Source organism: Lates calcarifer, linkage group LG7_2 (assembly GCF_001640805.2).
Source record: "Lates calcarifer isolate ASB-BC8 linkage group LG7_2, TLL_Latcal_v3, whole genome shotgun sequence".
NCBI classification, from domain to species: domain Eukaryota; kingdom Metazoa; phylum Chordata; class Actinopteri; family Centropomidae; genus Lates; species Lates calcarifer.
In genome coordinates, this window is record NC_066854.1 from 4,379,886 (window position 1) to 4,397,972 (window position 18,087).

Here is an 18,087-nt window from a genome sequence, read left to right on the forward strand (position 1 = left end):
TGAAGCTTGAAATTAAACTAAAAGGAGAAAGAGGAATGGATTGAGCAGAGAGAGTAAATGAGTAAAGAGTGAAAGAAGCGCTGAGAACAAAACCGGGAAGTTGAGCAAGATTCACCCCTCCCCCTTTTCCTCCATTCCTCCTCCACCACTGCCTCCCTCCCCCCTAGTGCACCCCCTTCCCTCCACAACACTCACCTGTCCAGTTTCACCCCCACTCCACTCCCCCACTCACTCACTCCCAAACTCCTCCTCTCAAGGCAGGTGAGGGAGTTGAGGATATAAAGGTATGGTAACATGAGGCAACCTACCTTCTCTGCTCTGGGGAGTGCGGAAGACACAGGACGCAACAGGGCTGAGAGAGAGAGTGTGTGTGAGAGAGCGAGAGAGAGAGAGAGAAAGAGGCGGGGAAGGAAAGTTGCAATTTAAAAAGACAATTGGATTGACGGTTCACACACTTGCATTGCAACCATGGGGCTGGGAGTAAGTAATGGAACTCTGTCACTTGTTTTGGCCTGGTAGTCAGACTCTTTAGATTAGGTTAAAATTAGGCCAGTTATGTTTTGAGCTGAGACCAAGTTTTGGTCACAAGTTATTGGTTGTGGTATGCCTTAAGTACTTTGTACCTTAGTTTCGAAATCTGCCACTCATGTGTATAGTTTTGGGGTTTTTTAAGGAATTTAGAAGCTCTTCTAAGTTGTCAAATTGGAGGTTTTTATGAGGGTTACAGCCCTAAGAATGATCACAAAGTTTCACAGTATGTTTCAACAGCCAAGTTGACTCTGCTTTTTTGTGCTCTCACTCGTGCCTCTAAAGAGGAAGTTTCAGAGCAGCGTTCCTACACACATGTGCTCAGTCTTATCCAGGAACTAATTTTTGTCTCACTTTCTTCAATTCAGAGAGGGAAAGAAGAGTACAAACCTGCGCCTACCTCAGATGGCCAGGCAAAGAAAGGCAAGAAAGGTAAAGGGGACAAGAAGGATATGGACGAGCTCAAGAAAGAAGTCGACCTGGTGAGTACAAAACAAAAGTAAAACCTGTATCTTAAGTACTTGATTGGGGCAATGAGAGTATGATATTTAAGTACTCAGAAACTCATTCTAAATCAACTGTAAAAGGTTGAACTGAAAGGAAGAGGCGGTAGATAATGAGACCATCTTGAATTTTACAACTGTGCCCTCCCATACTCGTTGCTTGCCTCAGACTTGATGACAGTCCTATTCGGGTCATGTTAATGCTTTTGCTGCCATTGGTCACAGCAATGATACAGTCACAGCCGAGACAAACCTCTGCTTTGACCTCGCGGCTAGTCACATGAGATGTCACTGTTTTTCATAAAGATTGCTACTTACACCCACTGCATGTACAGTCACATGTTATTAAGGGGTTCACAGCTATACTTAACTTCTAAATCCCGCTTATCTGGATTATGTTGAGTGAGAGGTTTTGTTGTCATTATAGAGTTCAGTTTCTCAAAACATGAACTAGTCCTTTTCCTGCAGTCAGTATATGTATATCACACTGCATCTGTTTTACTCTCAAACTCAGCTCTCAGACGTCAGATAGTTTAATTGGCAGCGGAAGTTCATTTTGTCTATAACCACATCTCATCGATACAAAACTTTCATCACTGCACCTCGCTGCAGAGTCCGTGCACAGACATTTGCAGAGTTGTAAAGTTACATACATAGAATGAGTGTGAGTTTGAAAATATCACATGTAGATGAGTCGCTGACCAATTTCCACTGGTGTCAGCTTTTTCACAGTCTGAATCAGTGGCTGACTGGGGTCATTTCCCAAGGTCAGTGAGGCACTTGCTTTATGTTCATCCCCAAGTCAACAAAAAAGGGCTGATGAATGAATTCACACCACCAGGTCTGTGTTTAAATGTGCAGTGGTTTGCATTTACTCACGGAAATGCATTTCTTAACATTGTGAGGTGCTGTTAAGGTTTCATCTGTAATGTAAGTACTGTAGTGTGGGAAAAGTTTGCCAAAGCTGTTTCTCACTTCGATATTTACCCACAAACTAGTTTTAAAACGGCCTGTTAAAAGACAGAGCGCTTTTAAAGTTTCGTAGGATAGTGTCCTTGACAAGGTCAGTTCACAAGGAGGCAGATTCATGTTCATCTCAAAGCACTGCATAGACATTAATAAACAAAATGTCCAGCTAATGATTCAATAATATCATAATAATGATTGTAATTTCCTATAATTTTGCTATATGATCTACTGTCGATGTATTCTGGTCAATGACTTTCTCAAGGTCATTGTATTGGTGGATGCTGTTAGTTAAATGCAGAAGTGTGATGTGTTTCTAAAGTAACTTTACAAAAACTACAATTACAATAGAATATGCACGTCATAGCATGTAGCCATTTTCATAATTAGTTATTTAATTACTGCAACAGTCTGTGCCCAATGTCACCCAGCAGGTCACAGTGTACTGCAGGTTATTAGGTAATAAAATTCCCATCTAGGTGACATATTAATGATTATTGTCCTCTGTATGTCTTAACTAGATCTCAAAGTCCTGCCGCCACTGAAGGACATCTCAATGCCATAGCAACCGTATCACCTGTCTGCCATAACCTCCCTGACTTAGCATATCATTTACTGCAATTAACAGTAGGCACTGTCTTTAAAGTACCCCCCCCTACTAAGTGCATGAGAGGCTGATTGTATGAGAGGCTTTTAGTTTGAAAGGAAAAATAAGTTTTTGACTTTGGGAACACAAACAGGGCAGCTGTGATTTACAGTCATGTATTGATAATCCACAGGTTTCAGATTTGAAAAGTGGTTAAAGAATAATAGGTTATTGGGCAGTAGTAAAACAGTAGTAGGAGTGTGGGTGGATCTCTATGGAGCCTATGAAGCTGACATGTTAATGATTATTGCACCATCAAAGTCCAGTTTAAGACAATAGAGACTATTCCCATAGCAACATGACGCAGCCAGTGATTTGATAATACAAAGTGACAAAGTCCAACAGAAAATGCTAAATACAGAGTCATGTTTAATTTTAATCGATTGGTGTCCAGAATTTACTTCTATAACTAGGCCAAATGTGTGTTTAAGAGATGGAGAATCAGAACCAGTGGAGAAATTTCCTCAACAGGCTTCAAAAGAGCTGCTGACTAACAGTTAAGAAAAGCAACTGTAGTTTGGAGCATGTGATAACACATTATGCATGGCACATTTAGAAGGGAACACTTTGCTTGCTTATTATAATGCAAAACTGTGGCAGGCCAGGCAGAGCTGTGCAATTACACCCATTTTCTGCACTGACAGTAAAGAGTGCATATAAATGTAAAGGGACTCACTTCACCCATTAATAGCTAGGACTTTGCATCATCAGTGGCCAAATGAATATTATGCAAATATATAAGCTCATACAGTATTTATATAGTGAGGGGGAGTGAAGTTATACTTACATAATATAATAGGACACTAACTGAGTGGCCATTCACTGTGGTCTAAAATTAGCAAAGACCAAAGCTTTTAGGAAGTTTGAGGGATTGTTTTTACTATAGATCATAAAAACATTTTCAACAAATAATCACATTATTCATAAAATGAGTCAACGTAAAATCATATGATCCAAACAGTAGTCACTGATATTTTCCCCTCTATTCCATGCACTGCTAATGAATCCAAGCAGATGGCTACAACATGAGATACTTTCCATGTATATAATCAGGGTGTAGCAAGCTGCTCAACCTGTATTTGAGTAGTTACTGAGAAAAAAACATTAATACTGTACTGAAATAGAAAATGAATTTAATGGTGTATTTAACACTATTTCAGTCACAACACCAGCTTGTCACATAATAGAGGTCAGTGTATCACCACAGAAACCAGTGTGGGCAGCTTTACACTATTGCATTTTGTGTAAAGATTACAATACTTTGTTGTTCCACAGCATTAAAAAAAATGGAAGGTGGGAGTCATATGTAGTTGCAGATCATCCAGATTGTATTGGAAGAATCTCTATTCATTCACTCACTGTAGGCGTTATTCAGAAAACAGAGTGTAGGCACATGGATGTGTCAGCCTCTCTGTTTGTTCATTTGTTCTTTCATTTCAAAATAAAGAGATTGTTACGGGATGAAACCCCCATTTTTTTTAGATGAAATAAAAAACACTCTGTGATAAAAATGAACCTGAAAACAAGACGTCAATAGATAAACGTTTCCATGAAAGTCATTTTGTTGACTGACACTTCAGCTAAGAGTCTGAAAGAGTAGACTCTACTCCTGGTGAGCTCCACCAAAATGTCAAACACATGAGCAATACACTTGGGAGCAAACATCAGTGCATCAGTTTGGTGACATTGATTCGGCTGGATGGACTGTTTGCTCACAGCAAACTGACTGTTTGGATGAGTCCATACGTAACTGAGCTCATGTCAGTTTAGCCCTCGTGTTTGGCCATGAGTTTCCAATCATCAGCAGACTCTAGTTTTACTCGAATGTCTGCTTTGACTAATCTTAAAATCGCATTGTATGGACCAACATGCAGCCATAATCCTGATCAGATGGCCGGTTTTGCCTTGTCATCTTTATGTTCCCTGTGTCCCTCTGGAGGACATGATAGGACATTTTTAATCCTCAACGGAGATAATATCTGCGGTTTTAAAATGACAGGGATTTTGGCTTGTTTTACGCAATGTCTCTCAATCTCTCTCTCTCTCTTTCTCTCCATAGGATGATCACAAGTTAACCTTGGATGAGCTTCACAGAAAATATGGAACTGACCTAAGCAGGGTGAGCACTCTGCATGTGTGTGTGTGTGCCTATCTGAGTGGTAGTAACTCACTGAAGTTGCTGGTGATCATTTCCCAGAGGCAGATAAGCCTAAAAGTGCCAGAGAAGGGATCTCAAAAGTAAACTGAGGTCAAAATCACAAAACTACACTGCACTTTAAATATTTTGTGTTGTATTTATCTCCCAGTTTCTTGTAGTATCTTAGAGTAGATTTAGCAGCCTGTAAAATGTGTAGGGACTCACCCTGCGAAATGCAGCTTTGAATACTGAGTGTTTGTTAGAGTAGAAGTGATCTAATGACAATGTTCACAGGGGAGTCTGTGGTTTATTCAAAGGGACATTGTTTCTGGAAATGTATTTTTTTTGTCAGCACCAGAAACTAAATTCAGTTCAGATGGTGGAAAAAATCTCATCTAAAAATCTGAGTGAGACAATACGTGTCAAACTATACAGAGAGAAGGAAAGTCGAGAGAAGGAGTGTCAGCCGCTGCACAGAATGTCCTCTGTATGTTTCAGCCATGATCTTCACCAAGCTAAGGACACACACATACATAGAATCCCATTACACAACCCAACACAACCCCACAGTGGCCAAATGCTCGACTGATGCTGATTATCTGCTGAAATCTGATCTGGCTGAGTTTGCCCCAAAACAAAGACTTTATTCACGCAGGAACACAGGTCTTATTGGCCCTACCAACAAGAAGAAAAAAATGCTGCTTTTTAGTTCTGGTATCCCTCCAAAGAGACTCACAGTCAAACTTTAATCTTAATTTACTGTTTTTTTATGGTGTTAAGAAAATGTGACCTTGACTTTGTTGCTGTACGCACTGTTCATTGATAATAGGGATACACTCTGATCATCCTGTCTCACACTGTTGTCACTCTTTTAATATCGCAAGCTGTGATTAAACATAAGCTTTATTTTGCTGTCTAATTATACAGAATTGTGGAAAGAGGAGACTATAATTATAAGATTACTGAGATTGTTCTTCCTGTGGATGTGGTTTCTTTCCTTTTTCTCCCAACCAGACTTTAATCCAGCACCTCCTGAGGTTACAGCAGTGTACCTGTTCTGCCTTGTCCTTTATCATATTTCCCTACAGTAAATGAGGACAAAGACAGCTTTAGGGAAGCAAGGCCAAAAACTGGACTTGCAAGTTTTTCTGTTATGTTTTTTCTTAGTTTACACAGACAAAACCGCACACGTGCCTCAGGCGAGACAGTTATCCATGTCTCCTCTTTTATCCCCTTTTCTGTCAATCTGCCAGGCTGGTGCGAGGAAGCATTTTTAGTCAACAAACACAGTTAAACATTCATCTTTCTTCTTTGTGTCTCTGCTTAGGGTCTTTCCTCCTCTAGAGCAAAAGAGATCCTGGCCCGAGATGGACCGAACGCTCTCACACCCCCTCCCACGACGCCTGAATGGGTCAAGTTCTGCAAGCAGGTAAAAGTCACATCTTGTCTGAAACTCAGCGTTGGGAGTGAAATATTATCCATTCAAAACACACTTATTTTTAATATTTAAATTTTTTGAAATGCAAATTCACTCTTAGTTGTTGTAGAAAGTCAAACCAGCAAAGTTTTGAAAGCTAAATGTTATTCTATCTTGTTTCCAGCTGTTTGGTGGTTTCTCAATGCTGCTGTGGATCGGTGCCATCCTCTGCTTCCTTGCTTACGGTATCCAGGCTGCCTCAGAAGACGAACCTGCCAATGATAATGTAAGTAAACCTTTGTTAGTGCATCATGTACATTTTATCTACTGATTAAAGAGAAATTACCCCTACAGATGAACTAACTAACAGTCGTCTCCCTGTCTGTAGTTGTACCTGGGTGTTGTGCTTTCTGCTGTCGTCATCATCACTGGTTGCTTCTCCTACTACCAAGAGGCCAAGAGCTCCAAGATCATGGACTCATTCAAGAACCTGGTCCCACAGGTGAGATTTTATTGAAAGTCTATTTTAGTTTCTTTCACAAATTCCCTATTTTATAGTCTACAGTAGCTCAAAATGGTGCTAATATCAAATTTAAGACAAATAATCAAATATGTACAATGCTAAGAGGAAGTATTACTTCATCAGTATTACTACATTAATGACACATTTTTCCATTTGTCACCCATTTTCATTCTGCTGGGAATAAAATCAAAACCTATATAGAAAGTGTGTTGCGTTCAGAAATTGCCCAAAAACACATATTTCATCTTTGGTCTCGTAGCAAGCCCTGGTCGTCCGTGACGGTGAGAAGAAGAGCATCAACGCTGAGGAGGTGGTGGTCGGAGATTTGGTGGAGGTGAAAGGTGGAGACAGGATCCCAGCTGATCTGCGAATCATCTCTGCCCACGGCTGCAAGGTCCGTACCTCAAAGACTTGTTTAAATCTCACCTAACAGTATCAAGCTAACTCAGGATAATGTGTATAGTAGTTTATGTATTCTGTTTTTGGAGTATTAACGCGGTCAAGTTGATATTAAGATCATGATTTACTTGCAAACTACACAGGCTGTAAGTTGTGGTTAAAGTTGCTCAACAGCTGATGGGAAATACAATACTTTGACCCACTCAGATATCAATAACTTGTCATGCTTGTTCCTTGAAATGTTTCTTCTAAAGGTGTCATTTTCTATCCCCTGGCTTTTGTCTAAGAGCAACAATGCCAGTCATTGTTTTCTTTACATTGTCCTCAAGACATGAGACAATTTCCTCTTGACGTAATGTCTTTGATATTTCACTTTTGCCATTTTTTTCTGCTTACAGGTGGACAACTCCTCTCTGACTGGTGAATCAGAGCCTCAGACTCGTACTCCAGACTTCTCCAACGACAACCCACTGGAGACCAGGAACATTGCTTTCTTCTCAACCAACTGTGTTGAAGGTAAACAACTAGTGCTTGACAAATCACAGGGTTAAAGTTCATTCTTGTACAATGTTAATTACATGAAATTAGTCTCAAACCATCAGGAAATTAAGCTTAAAAAGACTGAATTACAAATGTTACAAAAGGTCTGGGCAGCTTAATGTTAAACTCCCTGTGCACTAAATATCATGTAATGTGTTAACTAATCTTCAACATCTAACTTAAAAAATCTCTTTCTCCCTCCAGGTACTGCCAGAGGAGTCGTCATCAACACTGGAGATCGTACTGTCATGGGTCGTATCGCCACCCTGGCTTCCAGTCTGGAGGGAGGCAAAACTCCCATCGCCATTGAGATTGAGCACTTCATCCACATCATCACAGGTGTCGCTGTCTTCCTGGGTGTTTCCTTCTTCATCCTCTCCCTCATCCTTGGGTATGGGTGGCTGGAGGCCGTCATCTTCCTCATCGGTATCATTGTCGCCAACGTGCCAGAAGGTCTCCTGGCTACTGTCACTGTGAGTCCTGGTGTTTCCTGTGTATTAAATGTCCAGTAATGGATCCAAAATGTGACTCAGCTCACTAACCTGAGCAATCCCATCTCTAGGTGTGTCTGACCCTGACTGCTAAGCGTATGGCCAAGAAGAACTGCCTGGTCAAGAACTTGGAAGCCGTGGAGACCCTGGGCTCCACCTCCACCATCTGCTCCGACAAAACCGGCACCCTGACCCAGAACAGGATGACTGTGGCCCACATGTGGTTTGACAACCAGATCCACGAGGCCGACACCACAGAGAACCAGAGTGGTACCTCCTTCGACAGGAGCTCCGCGACCTGGGCTGCTCTGGCCAGAGTTGCCGGACTTTGCAACCGCGCCGTCTTCCTGGCTGAGCAGGGCAGCGTTCCCATCCTGAAGGTGAAAAGTTTATTGTGTTCTTGTGGTTACCAAACACTAAACGATTTGCTCTAGTTCACCCATTCTGATCGCCACAAAAGAGTCTAAATAATTCACCATTGAAGGACGATATCAATAACATAGGCTTTTGGTGTAACACCATCTCTTACCCCCGGTTGTAAACAAGCACAGAGCTGAATTTACCCTCATTTCCTCATGGAATATTTTTCCCCCTTAAAACATTATGTTGAACTGGATACTGTTGCCAGATGAAACATGAAATGCAGTGACTGTGTGGGAGGTGTCTTGGCATTATGACTTGGCAAAGAACTTTTTGGATCCATCAAAATACAAATGCAGCCAAACTGCACTACAGATCTTTATAAAGAGCACTCAACATAATTAAAGGCTTTTTCAGAAATATATAGCTGGTTCTATAGCAAGTGGTGGCCAGACAGACCTATTGATTTATTTCTTAATGAGTACTGGCAAATATATTTCTCTCTCAATCTGCAATAAATGAGGTATGGTAAGCTTTTATTGCAAACCAGCTTACCAAGTATGTATTTAAAAATTGAATTTCAGTGGATGATCTTTCCCTTGTTGGTCAAATTGTGGAGTGGATCACTGAAGTTCAAACTGATCTAAATTGATGAATAAATAATTGCAGTTGGTCAGTGGTTCACCTTGGTTCTAAGTTTATGAAATATTTCCCTGTTTTTGTGACACTGGTTGTCCCGAACAACACACCAATCTAACTCTTCTCTTCAAATCCACAGAGAGATGTAGCCGGTGATGCCTCAGAAGCTGCGTTGCTGAAGTGTATTGAGCTGTGTTGTGGATCTGTTGCTGGCATGAGAGAAAAATACTTCAAGGTTGCTGAGATCCCCTTCAACTCCACCAACAAGTACCAGGTAAATAGTTCACACATTTTCCAGTTTAGTCAAAGCAAGAAAGCCTTACATTGGAAGACGAAATTTGTAGGAAATGTTCACTTACTCCCTCTAGTGGCTGACCTTTCTCTGACTGATGATTAAAAGTCTATACCAGAACAGATGATTCAAATGGAGCTTTGCTTTGCATTAATTACTGATAGCCACAATAAAACTTGAATTCAAATCCAACCTTCCTCTTGTCCTTCAGCTTTCCATCCACAAGAACTCAACTCCTGGAGAGACCAAGCACCTGCTGGTGATGAAAGGAGCCCCAGAGAGGATTTTGGACCGCTGCTCCACTATCATGATCCAGGGCAAAGAGCAGCCTCTGGATGACGAGATGAAAGATGCTTTCCAGAACGCCTATGTTGAGCTGGGAGGACTTGGAGAGAGAGTACTGGGTACAACATAGCTCTATTCTAAACTTATATCCTTTAATAATCTTTAATTAGCAGATGGAAAAAAGTCATCTGTGAACTCCTGACAAGCATTTCCCTCCTGTCTTATTCAGGTTTCTGCCACTTCAACCTGCCTGACGACCAGTTCCCAGAGGGCTTTGCTTTTGACACTGAGGAGGTGAACTTCCCCACTGAGAAGCTGTGCTTCATTGGCCTCATGTCCATGATTGACCCTCCTCGTGCTGCTGTGCCCGATGCTGTCGGCAAATGCAGGAGCGCTGGAATCAAGGTGTGAAACTGGGATTTTTAATTTTTTTTCAGGTGTCCAGTACACCCAGGAGACGTTTTTAACTACCAAACAGATGTGTTTGTAGTTCCACTGGCTAAGTGTTTTGTCTTATCTCCTCCTCCTCAGGTTATCATGGTTACAGGTGACCATCCAATCACAGCCAAGGCTATTGCTAAGGGTGTGGGTATCATCTCTGAGGGCAACGAGACTGTTGAGGACATTGCTGCCCGCCTGAATGTTCCAGTCTCAGAGGTCAACCCCAGGTTAGTTCTCTTACTTTAAGTTATTCAACTAGTTTTGAGCATCTTTTTCAAATCCAAGTAGAAGTTGTATAAAGTCTTCCTTCTAAATTTGACTTTTAGTGAAACAGCTGTCATTTTTGCCTCATGCCAGTAAGTGCAGAATTAAATCAGAGTTGGCTAACAACGCCCTGCAATCTGCAATCTACTCAGCCAAAAAGACTTTTACCATTAATTCAGTGCAGACACTGGCTCTGAGCTGGTGACTTTATTCTTGATCAGCAATTTTAGTTTTCTGTGTTCAAACTGTAAAGTACCACCCCAAAACACATACATTACAATTACTGTAATCATGGGCAAACTCCTCACACAGATAAATGTCACCTCTGGACAAAATATTACACTATTCCATACCTTTATAAATTTAAATGTATGATTTATTGTCCACAGTAAAGGTCTAATGTTTCATCAGGTCATGAAGGAAGAAAAGAATTTATTCCAAATCTAGCTTTTTGCTGACGATGTATTAATTTGTCTTTAAGGGGTGCCAAGGCCGATGCTCTCTGTTTTTCTGAAGGAATTTCCTGTTTTCCCAGTTTTCCCAGTTTACCCATTCTCCATGATTTTCTTTTTGTATTGCCCTGATTATAGCCTGTCCTCAGTTTCCCTCTCATGAAGAGGATGTCAGATTACAGCTGCTGTCCTAACACTATTGTGATTTCCTCTCCAGAGATGCCAAGGCCTGCGTTGTCCACGGTGGTGAGCTGAAAGACATGACCTCAGAGCAGCTCGATGATATACTGAAACACCACACTGAAATCGTCTTCGCTAGAACCTCCCCTCAGCAGAAACTGATTATTGTGGAGGGTTGCCAGAGACAGGTATTTAAGACATTTTCACAAACACAAGATGGGATTAAAAGCTTGCAGAAAAGTGGACATTTGAACACTTATTTTTTTTCTCTGCAGGGCGCCATTGTGGCTGTGACAGGTGACGGTGTGAATGACTCTCCTGCTCTCAAGAAGGCTGACATCGGTGTTGCCATGGGTATCGCTGGATCTGACGTCTCTAAGCAGGCTGCTGACATGATCCTGCTGGACGACAACTTTGCCTCCATTGTTACAGGAGTGGAAGAAGGTGAGACCTGCACCAACACTCATACCTGCAGAAATGTAAAAATGCATTATTGTAACTCCTTGATTTTATCACTTTGTCACACTCAATTTCTAAATTTCTTTGTCAGGTCGTCTGATCTTTGACAACTTGAAGAAGTCCATCGCCTACACTCTGACCAGTAACATCCCTGAGATCTCACCCTTCCTCCTCTTCATCATCGCCAACATCCCTCTGCCCCTGGGAACCGTCACCATCCTCTGTATCGACCTGGGAACTGACATGGTGAGCTCTTTGACTGATGGCATAACACATGTTGTTGCTTTAAAAATCTATCAAATCTATCCTACAGAGTGATGAAATAAAAATACATTTTGTGATTTGGGTGTATAATTTACTTCTATTTTCTTACCTTTTATTTACTTGTTGTCTCCCAGGTCCCCGCCATCTCCCTGGCTTATGAAGCAGCTGAGAGCGACATCATGAAGAGACAGCCCAGAAACCCCAAAACAGACAAACTGGTGAACGAGAGACTCATCAGCATAGCCTACGGACAGATCGGTAAGTCTACCTAATGATATTTAAGTGATATTTATGTAAGGTCTCCTGCAATGTGATTGATTTGTTGAAGCAGAAGTGACTATTTGAGTCATTATTAGGCCCTTCTGAAATCTAGTCTAGTAAAAACTCTCTTCTCCTCCGTTAGGTATGATGCAGGCCACAGCTGGGTTCTTCACATACTTTGTGATCCTGGCTGAAAACGGTTTCCTCCCCATGGACCTGTTGGGGATCCGTGTTCTCTGGGATGACAAATATGTAAATGACCTGGAAGACAGCTACGGACAGCAGTGGGTCAGTACTACCAGCTACGGTCATACCCAGTAATGCTCGAGCCAGAGAGAATGGTTCATTCAAATGTCAAGGGACGGGAGCAAGTGTTAATTTGTTTTCTTTTTCTATGTCCCAGACATACGAGCGCAGAAAGATCGTAGAGTTCACCTGCCACACAGCTTTCTTCGCCAGTATTGTGATTGTCCAGTGGGCCGATCTGATCATCTGTAAGACCAGGAGGAACTCCATCATTCAGCAAGGAATGAAGTATGTACACAAGTCAACATATAAGACCCTTTCCTCTTTAAAGTACAGACACTGACATGCTTGATTCAAGCACACTACTTTTGTAGTCTGAGTTATGGAGCTATGTGTAGAGCTACCACTATGTAGCTAATGTTAGTACAGCTCTTTACTCACCAGTCTAGAAGAAACATTTTGAGTACATCATCAAACTTCATTCCTTTCATTCCTGTTTCAGGGGTGGAAACTGAGGGCAAGGTTTTGGTTTTAGTTCTGTCACTTCTTTTCAAAATACCTGAGAGTGATGTTTGTTGTTCTTCGCTTCCACAGGAACCGCATCCTCATCTTTGGTCTGTTTGAGGAGACAGCTCTGGCTGCTTTCCTGTCATACTGCCCGGGCATGGACGTTGCCCTAAGAATGTATCCCCTCAAGTGAGTAAAACACACATACAGAAGAGTCCATACTATGATTTTTCATTCATAAAATATACTGTATTTACAAATGTTTTACCTTTGGTCTCTGATAAATGTACTGTACTAAATGTGGTAATCTGTGAAATCCTTTTTTTGTTTATTCACCAATATTCATTACATTTCTCTGAGGTTACTTGAAAATGAATCCACTGAGACTTTTTGTCCAAGAGACAAACAACGAGCACGTTAAGCTCATTAGCTCAAGAGTTTCACACACAGCTGATGCCTCCTTGTCGTCTTCTCCTTGTTATTGTTTTGTATCTTTCTCTTCTCCTGCTTCTCCTTTCTTCTTCACCTTGTTTTCATCTGGTGCCAGTGCCTAAATCTCCTCGTCTTCTTCTTTCCCTTCCTCACCCACCCATCTACCTTTCTGTTAAGTCCTGATGTTTAACCAACCAAGGCTTCTCTTTCTCTCTGTCTGAGTGTCTGTCTCCTCCCAGACTTTGTCTTCCTGTCTCTATTTCTGTCTCGTCTGCTTTCTCTGTTTGTGTTGTTTTCTCTCTTTATTTCTGTCTTTACCTCTCAGTTTCTCTCTCTCACTTTGTAATCAGATGTGACTTGGAAAGGTACTTATTGCTAAGGAAAATCTAAGATGTGCAGAATATGACCGCAAATATTCAATCAATTAAACAGAAAAATTAGCTAAATAAATAAATGTTGTTTTTATTTTGACATTTGAAGAGATAATGTCAGAGTGCTCTTTCCTGATTAACCTTTTATGTTAAGAAAAACACTTGGAGCCATTCATTATCAGGTTTTTGAACAGCTCCTGAGATGAACACATTGACAGAATATATCCTGTCTAGTTTTGCTCACACTGAGCTTCTGAATTAATTCTACTAGTTGAGTCTCATGTTCACCCCCAAAGCTTTTCATGTGCTCTTAGCAAAACTTCAGCCAACCATAATGACATTAAACTCTCTGTGTCACTACTCTGTCAAACAGCTCTGTAGGAGTGTTCTCATATTTCTCTGTCTGTCCGTTAATACCTTAGGCCATGTTGGTGGTTCTGTGCCTTCCCCTACTCCCTCCTCATCTTCCTGTATGATGAAGCCAGAAGATATATACTCAGGCGCAACCCAGGCGGTAAGACCTCTACTGACAGTTTTTGCTTTTCCATGACAGATTTTTTGCCTCTGTTCTCTGTATTTATTTGGAGGTGAAGGTAAAGGGAAGAGGAAGACAGGATTGTTAAATCAGATGCAAGAGAAAGTGCTGTGTCACATCAAATTTAATTGCTCCCCAGACTTTTTTTGGATAAACTAAAATTTGTTCCTTTGTGGTCTGAGGAAATTTGCCTACTTCATCAACTAAATGAACTATTAAACATGGAATGTGCTTTGTCTCAAAGCTGAAAACAAGGCTTTTTCTCAGCTGATGAAAAGTGGACAGACATGTTTGTTGTAGGACAGTGACAACTTTAAGCACTGGTTAACACCAAAAACCAAAAACAATACATACTGGCCAAACTTTCCACCAAAGTTCAGTGAAATTTTGTGTATTTTTTAGGATATGAACTATGAAGTGAATCTGAAAACATGAGCTCAGTGGAGGGAAAAATCACTGAAATATTGATAGCTGTGACAGGTGGTAAATATGCACTGTGTTGAAAAAAGTCAATACAAGCTGAACTGCCTCCCCACCCTGATGTGTTGTCAGTCAGTACATACTGTACGACGCTGAATACAGAGAGCAAAGGCTGTGGTAGCTCAGTGAATGTACAGTGTCAGGATGAAACACAGGTGTGTGTGTGTTTAGCATGAGCACTGTACGTCCCCTGTCTCTTTTTTTGTGTGCGTGTGTGTGTCTGTGAGTCTCCACACACACCAGTGAACTATGGCAGATGGCAGGGCCCAGTGGGATTTGAACCCTCAACCATGTCATTGTTAATGCCTCGTTCCACCCACGGAGCTGAGCAGAACCTGCATGTATGCAGGGCCCAGCTCTGATGCAGCTGTGTGCTTGTGTATGTGTGTGTGTGAGAGAGAGAGAGTGTGTGTGTCTGCTACATCTGAGCCCCACAGCACAGATCAGTGAACATCTCATTGCCTATCCATGGTGAATAATGTGATACAATCAGATGCAAAAAACAAGTTAAACTGATGGTTTCAAACAACCTCTGTGTTTTATAAAAGAAATAAAAAGGCTAGTAAATTAAAAAAACAAAAACAAACAAGATCTGATAAAGTGATTCTCTTTCACTGTGTACATGACCCAAAGCTAACTGTCCTCCTGATTATTTTTAACCCTGGGCTCACTGAGATTTCACACTTTCACTCAAAAATAGAAACCATGATTCCAGCCCAGTGATTTTTTTGCCTTCTGTGAAACACAAATATCCACAGTGTTGACAGCCTAAAATAAAATGTAGCTTTGGGCGCAGTGGGGCTGAGCAAGAGATGCTAAATCACATAATTCAAGCCTCCACACATTAGAACCGCACTGACTTCTAATGCAGATTTTAGACAGTGAGATTAGATGTCTACCTTTTGAGCTACAGGCCCAATTCAGCTGCTCCTCTTAGTCATTTCTTCTCATTTAGGTTGTATAAGGCCTCAAGTATGATATCATCATCTCATGAGCAACTGTGAGACAGAAATGCCACAGCCTTCTTGTCCCTGCAGGACACATCTCTTAATGGCATTTTCAAGAAAATTTAAGTGTCTTGCTCATGCTCTCCAACCTAGTCTAGTTTCTTGAGGCAACATGAGGGATGATATCATCCTACAGCCTGAGTGCAAAGCTAAAGGACACAAAATTTTTAGATCCACCAAGTCGACCATCCTGTTACACCGGACTCCAAGACTGAGGCGAAACATCCCAAAATCTCTGTACATAATTCTGTCTCCTTTGGTTTCTAGGTTGGGTTGAACAGGAGACATACTACTGAGTCAACACAACACATTTACGGAAGGAGCAGTCAGTGTTTCATCATTATTTACTGCCATGTTACATATCTCTCTGACGTGTTGGTCAGACCTCTAAAAAACACAAAACATGGATAAATTAAGAATATCTTGATGTATATGTCATTCACAATAAAACATTTCTGTACAATTGTACACTGAGGCTGCTTGGACATGTGTTTCTTTTCGCACACACCTCTCTTGTTGATTTCTCTGACACATGGAGGGTAAAAACAGTATTTCATGGGACTTGATGTGGGATGTTGTTTCAAGGTTCAATAGATATGTACCAGTGAGTCAGGTCCACTGACCCATGCAGCTGGATTATCCACTTCAACAGTTCCTAAACTTCAGCTCTGGGGTCAGATATGAGGAGTTCAGAGGGGGACAAAAGTTTAAAATAAAACAGCTATGATGCAGAGAGAAAGAATTACTAATACTTAATAAAGGAAATTAGATGAAGAAATAGTGAACAGCATTTAAAACCATCACATTCAAAACCAACAGCTCCCTTGCAACAGCCAAAAACAGACAATTAAATCAAATGTAAGTGTTTTTCACTGTGTAGTTGTGATTAAAGTAAATAACTGGTCATCAGAATCAAAATTAGTTAATTTTCTGTTGTTTGACTAATCAATTAATACACTAATCATGTCAGTGTTATCAGGCACTACGCTGGATTATCCCTTTTTTAACCTTTTTTTTTCCCTGGGATTTTATCTTTACCCACCAGATATTAAGGACAAGTACATCAGATCAGTGTGTGTGTGTGCATGTGTGTGTGTGTGTGTGTGTGTGTGCATCCATTATCTCAAGAGCCAGTCTGCCATAGTGGTGTTTGCGATGGATTGCTCTGTTGAACGCTAATGCAAAGAGGCCCTCAGTGAAAATTAACTGAGACCACTCTAGTGCTATCTACTTAGTGTTTACCCAGGTCATTATGACTGCCCCCTTCTCCCTCAATCCCTCTTGTGTGTATATGTGTGTGTGTGTGTCCCATCATCATACCAACCTGGTCACACATGTCCAGCTTCACACACACTTGGGAAACTGCTAGTCCTGGCATGAATGAATTGGTTTCAGCCAGCCAATCGAGTGTTTCTCCCTCCTAACTTCACAGGTGATTTCTTTCACAGCAGAGGGAGCTAGTGCAAGAGAGACATCAAGAATCTGCAAAACAAAAGGATGGGGTGATGTAGAGAGAATAGGAGGAAAAAGAAAGAGAGAGGGGGGAAGAGAATGTGGTTGATGGATGGCGAAAAAAGTGAATCGATGTGATAAAGACAAAGGAAAAGAGTCGGAGCAAGAGAACAACAAATATTGGCGTTTTGCGGCGCACATTTTCAGGATGTCATTAATCATCTTATTATGGTTCTTTGCTGCTTTGGTAATATTTTTTCTGGTGAATTGTCACGTCGATAAAGCAATTCAGATTAGACGAATCGAGAGGGGAGTGAGAGAGAGAGAGAGAGAGAAAGAGGCAGCAGACAGAGACTAACATTATCATGTCTTCATCCTTCGTTCACAAGCAGGGCCCCTGAACGTGCCTGTTGCTATGGCAACCCATTTGAGAGCCCTCTCTCTTTCCTCTCTCTCTCCCCAAGATCTAAATAAAATCTAGGTTATTTATAGAGCAACACTGACAACACGCGAGTTCCACTGATCGCACAAACATGGACGTGAGTGCGCTCATCAAAACACAAATACAGTACATTGACTGTATTGCATGCACCTACACACACATGTATGAGCATTATGCACATGTACAGTACTCCTCCACAAATCCAGGGCATGCTGCTGTGTGTCCATCTGTGAATTAAGTCCACCTGTGGTTTTGTTTGTTTACTCCTGATTCTGTTTATGTTTTGCATCAGAATTAAGAGACAGGTTACCTAAGCCTAAATTGATATAATAAGGGAAGGGTAGATAATCAAGCAAGAAGCATGTGTGTGTTTGTAAAAAGCTAAAAATGAACTGAAGCCTCGCAGTGAAATCTCCCCGTCGCTGTCTGATCTACCTCGGGTTTATCTTGTCAGTCGGTGCAGAGTGCTCTCCAGGCCACCTGATAAGGTCTATTAGAATACACAGGGAGCCAGACACTGAGTGACACAGTCCACCTATCAGGATACAATAGCACTCCAATGGCGGGC

At 41.3% G+C, this 18,087-nt stretch overlaps 1 protein-coding gene across 1 annotated transcript; it reads left to right on the forward strand.

Annotated features, from left to right (window-relative positions):
• Positions 1-316: 316 nt before the first annotated feature.
• LOC108873017 (sodium/potassium-transporting ATPase subunit alpha-1) lies at positions 317-16,093 on the forward strand. Its single transcript, XM_018661008.2, has 23 exons — positions 317-480; positions 897-1,010; positions 4,703-4,762; positions 6,108-6,209; positions 6,382-6,483; positions 6,586-6,699; positions 6,980-7,114; positions 7,518-7,635; positions 7,864-8,132; positions 8,222-8,530; positions 9,289-9,423; positions 9,653-9,845; positions 9,956-10,131; positions 10,258-10,394; positions 11,101-11,251; positions 11,339-11,507; positions 11,614-11,768; positions 11,921-12,044; positions 12,190-12,335; positions 12,451-12,581; positions 12,888-12,989; positions 14,026-14,117; positions 15,893-16,093. Exons 1-23 carry the CDS (start codon positions 469-471, stop codon positions 15,919-15,921), a joined length of 3,075 nt encoding a protein of 1,024 aa, XP_018516524.1. The 5' UTR covers positions 317-468; the 3' UTR covers positions 15,922-16,093.
• The last annotated feature ends 1,994 nt before the right edge of the window (positions 16,094-18,087 follow it).

What these genes read in the sequence shown, in the direction of transcription:
- LOC108873017 (XM_018661008.2), top strand. An exon ending in ATCATTCAGCAAGGAATGAA is followed by an intron (nt 12,582 to 12,887) that starts GTATGTACACAA and finishes TCGCTTCCACAG; the next exon opens with GAACCGCATCCTCATCTTTG. An exon ending in ACTCAGGCGCAACCCAGGCG is followed by an intron (nt 14,118 to 15,892) that starts GTAAGACCTCTA and finishes TTTGGTTTCTAG; the next exon opens with GTTGGGTTGAACAGGAGACA.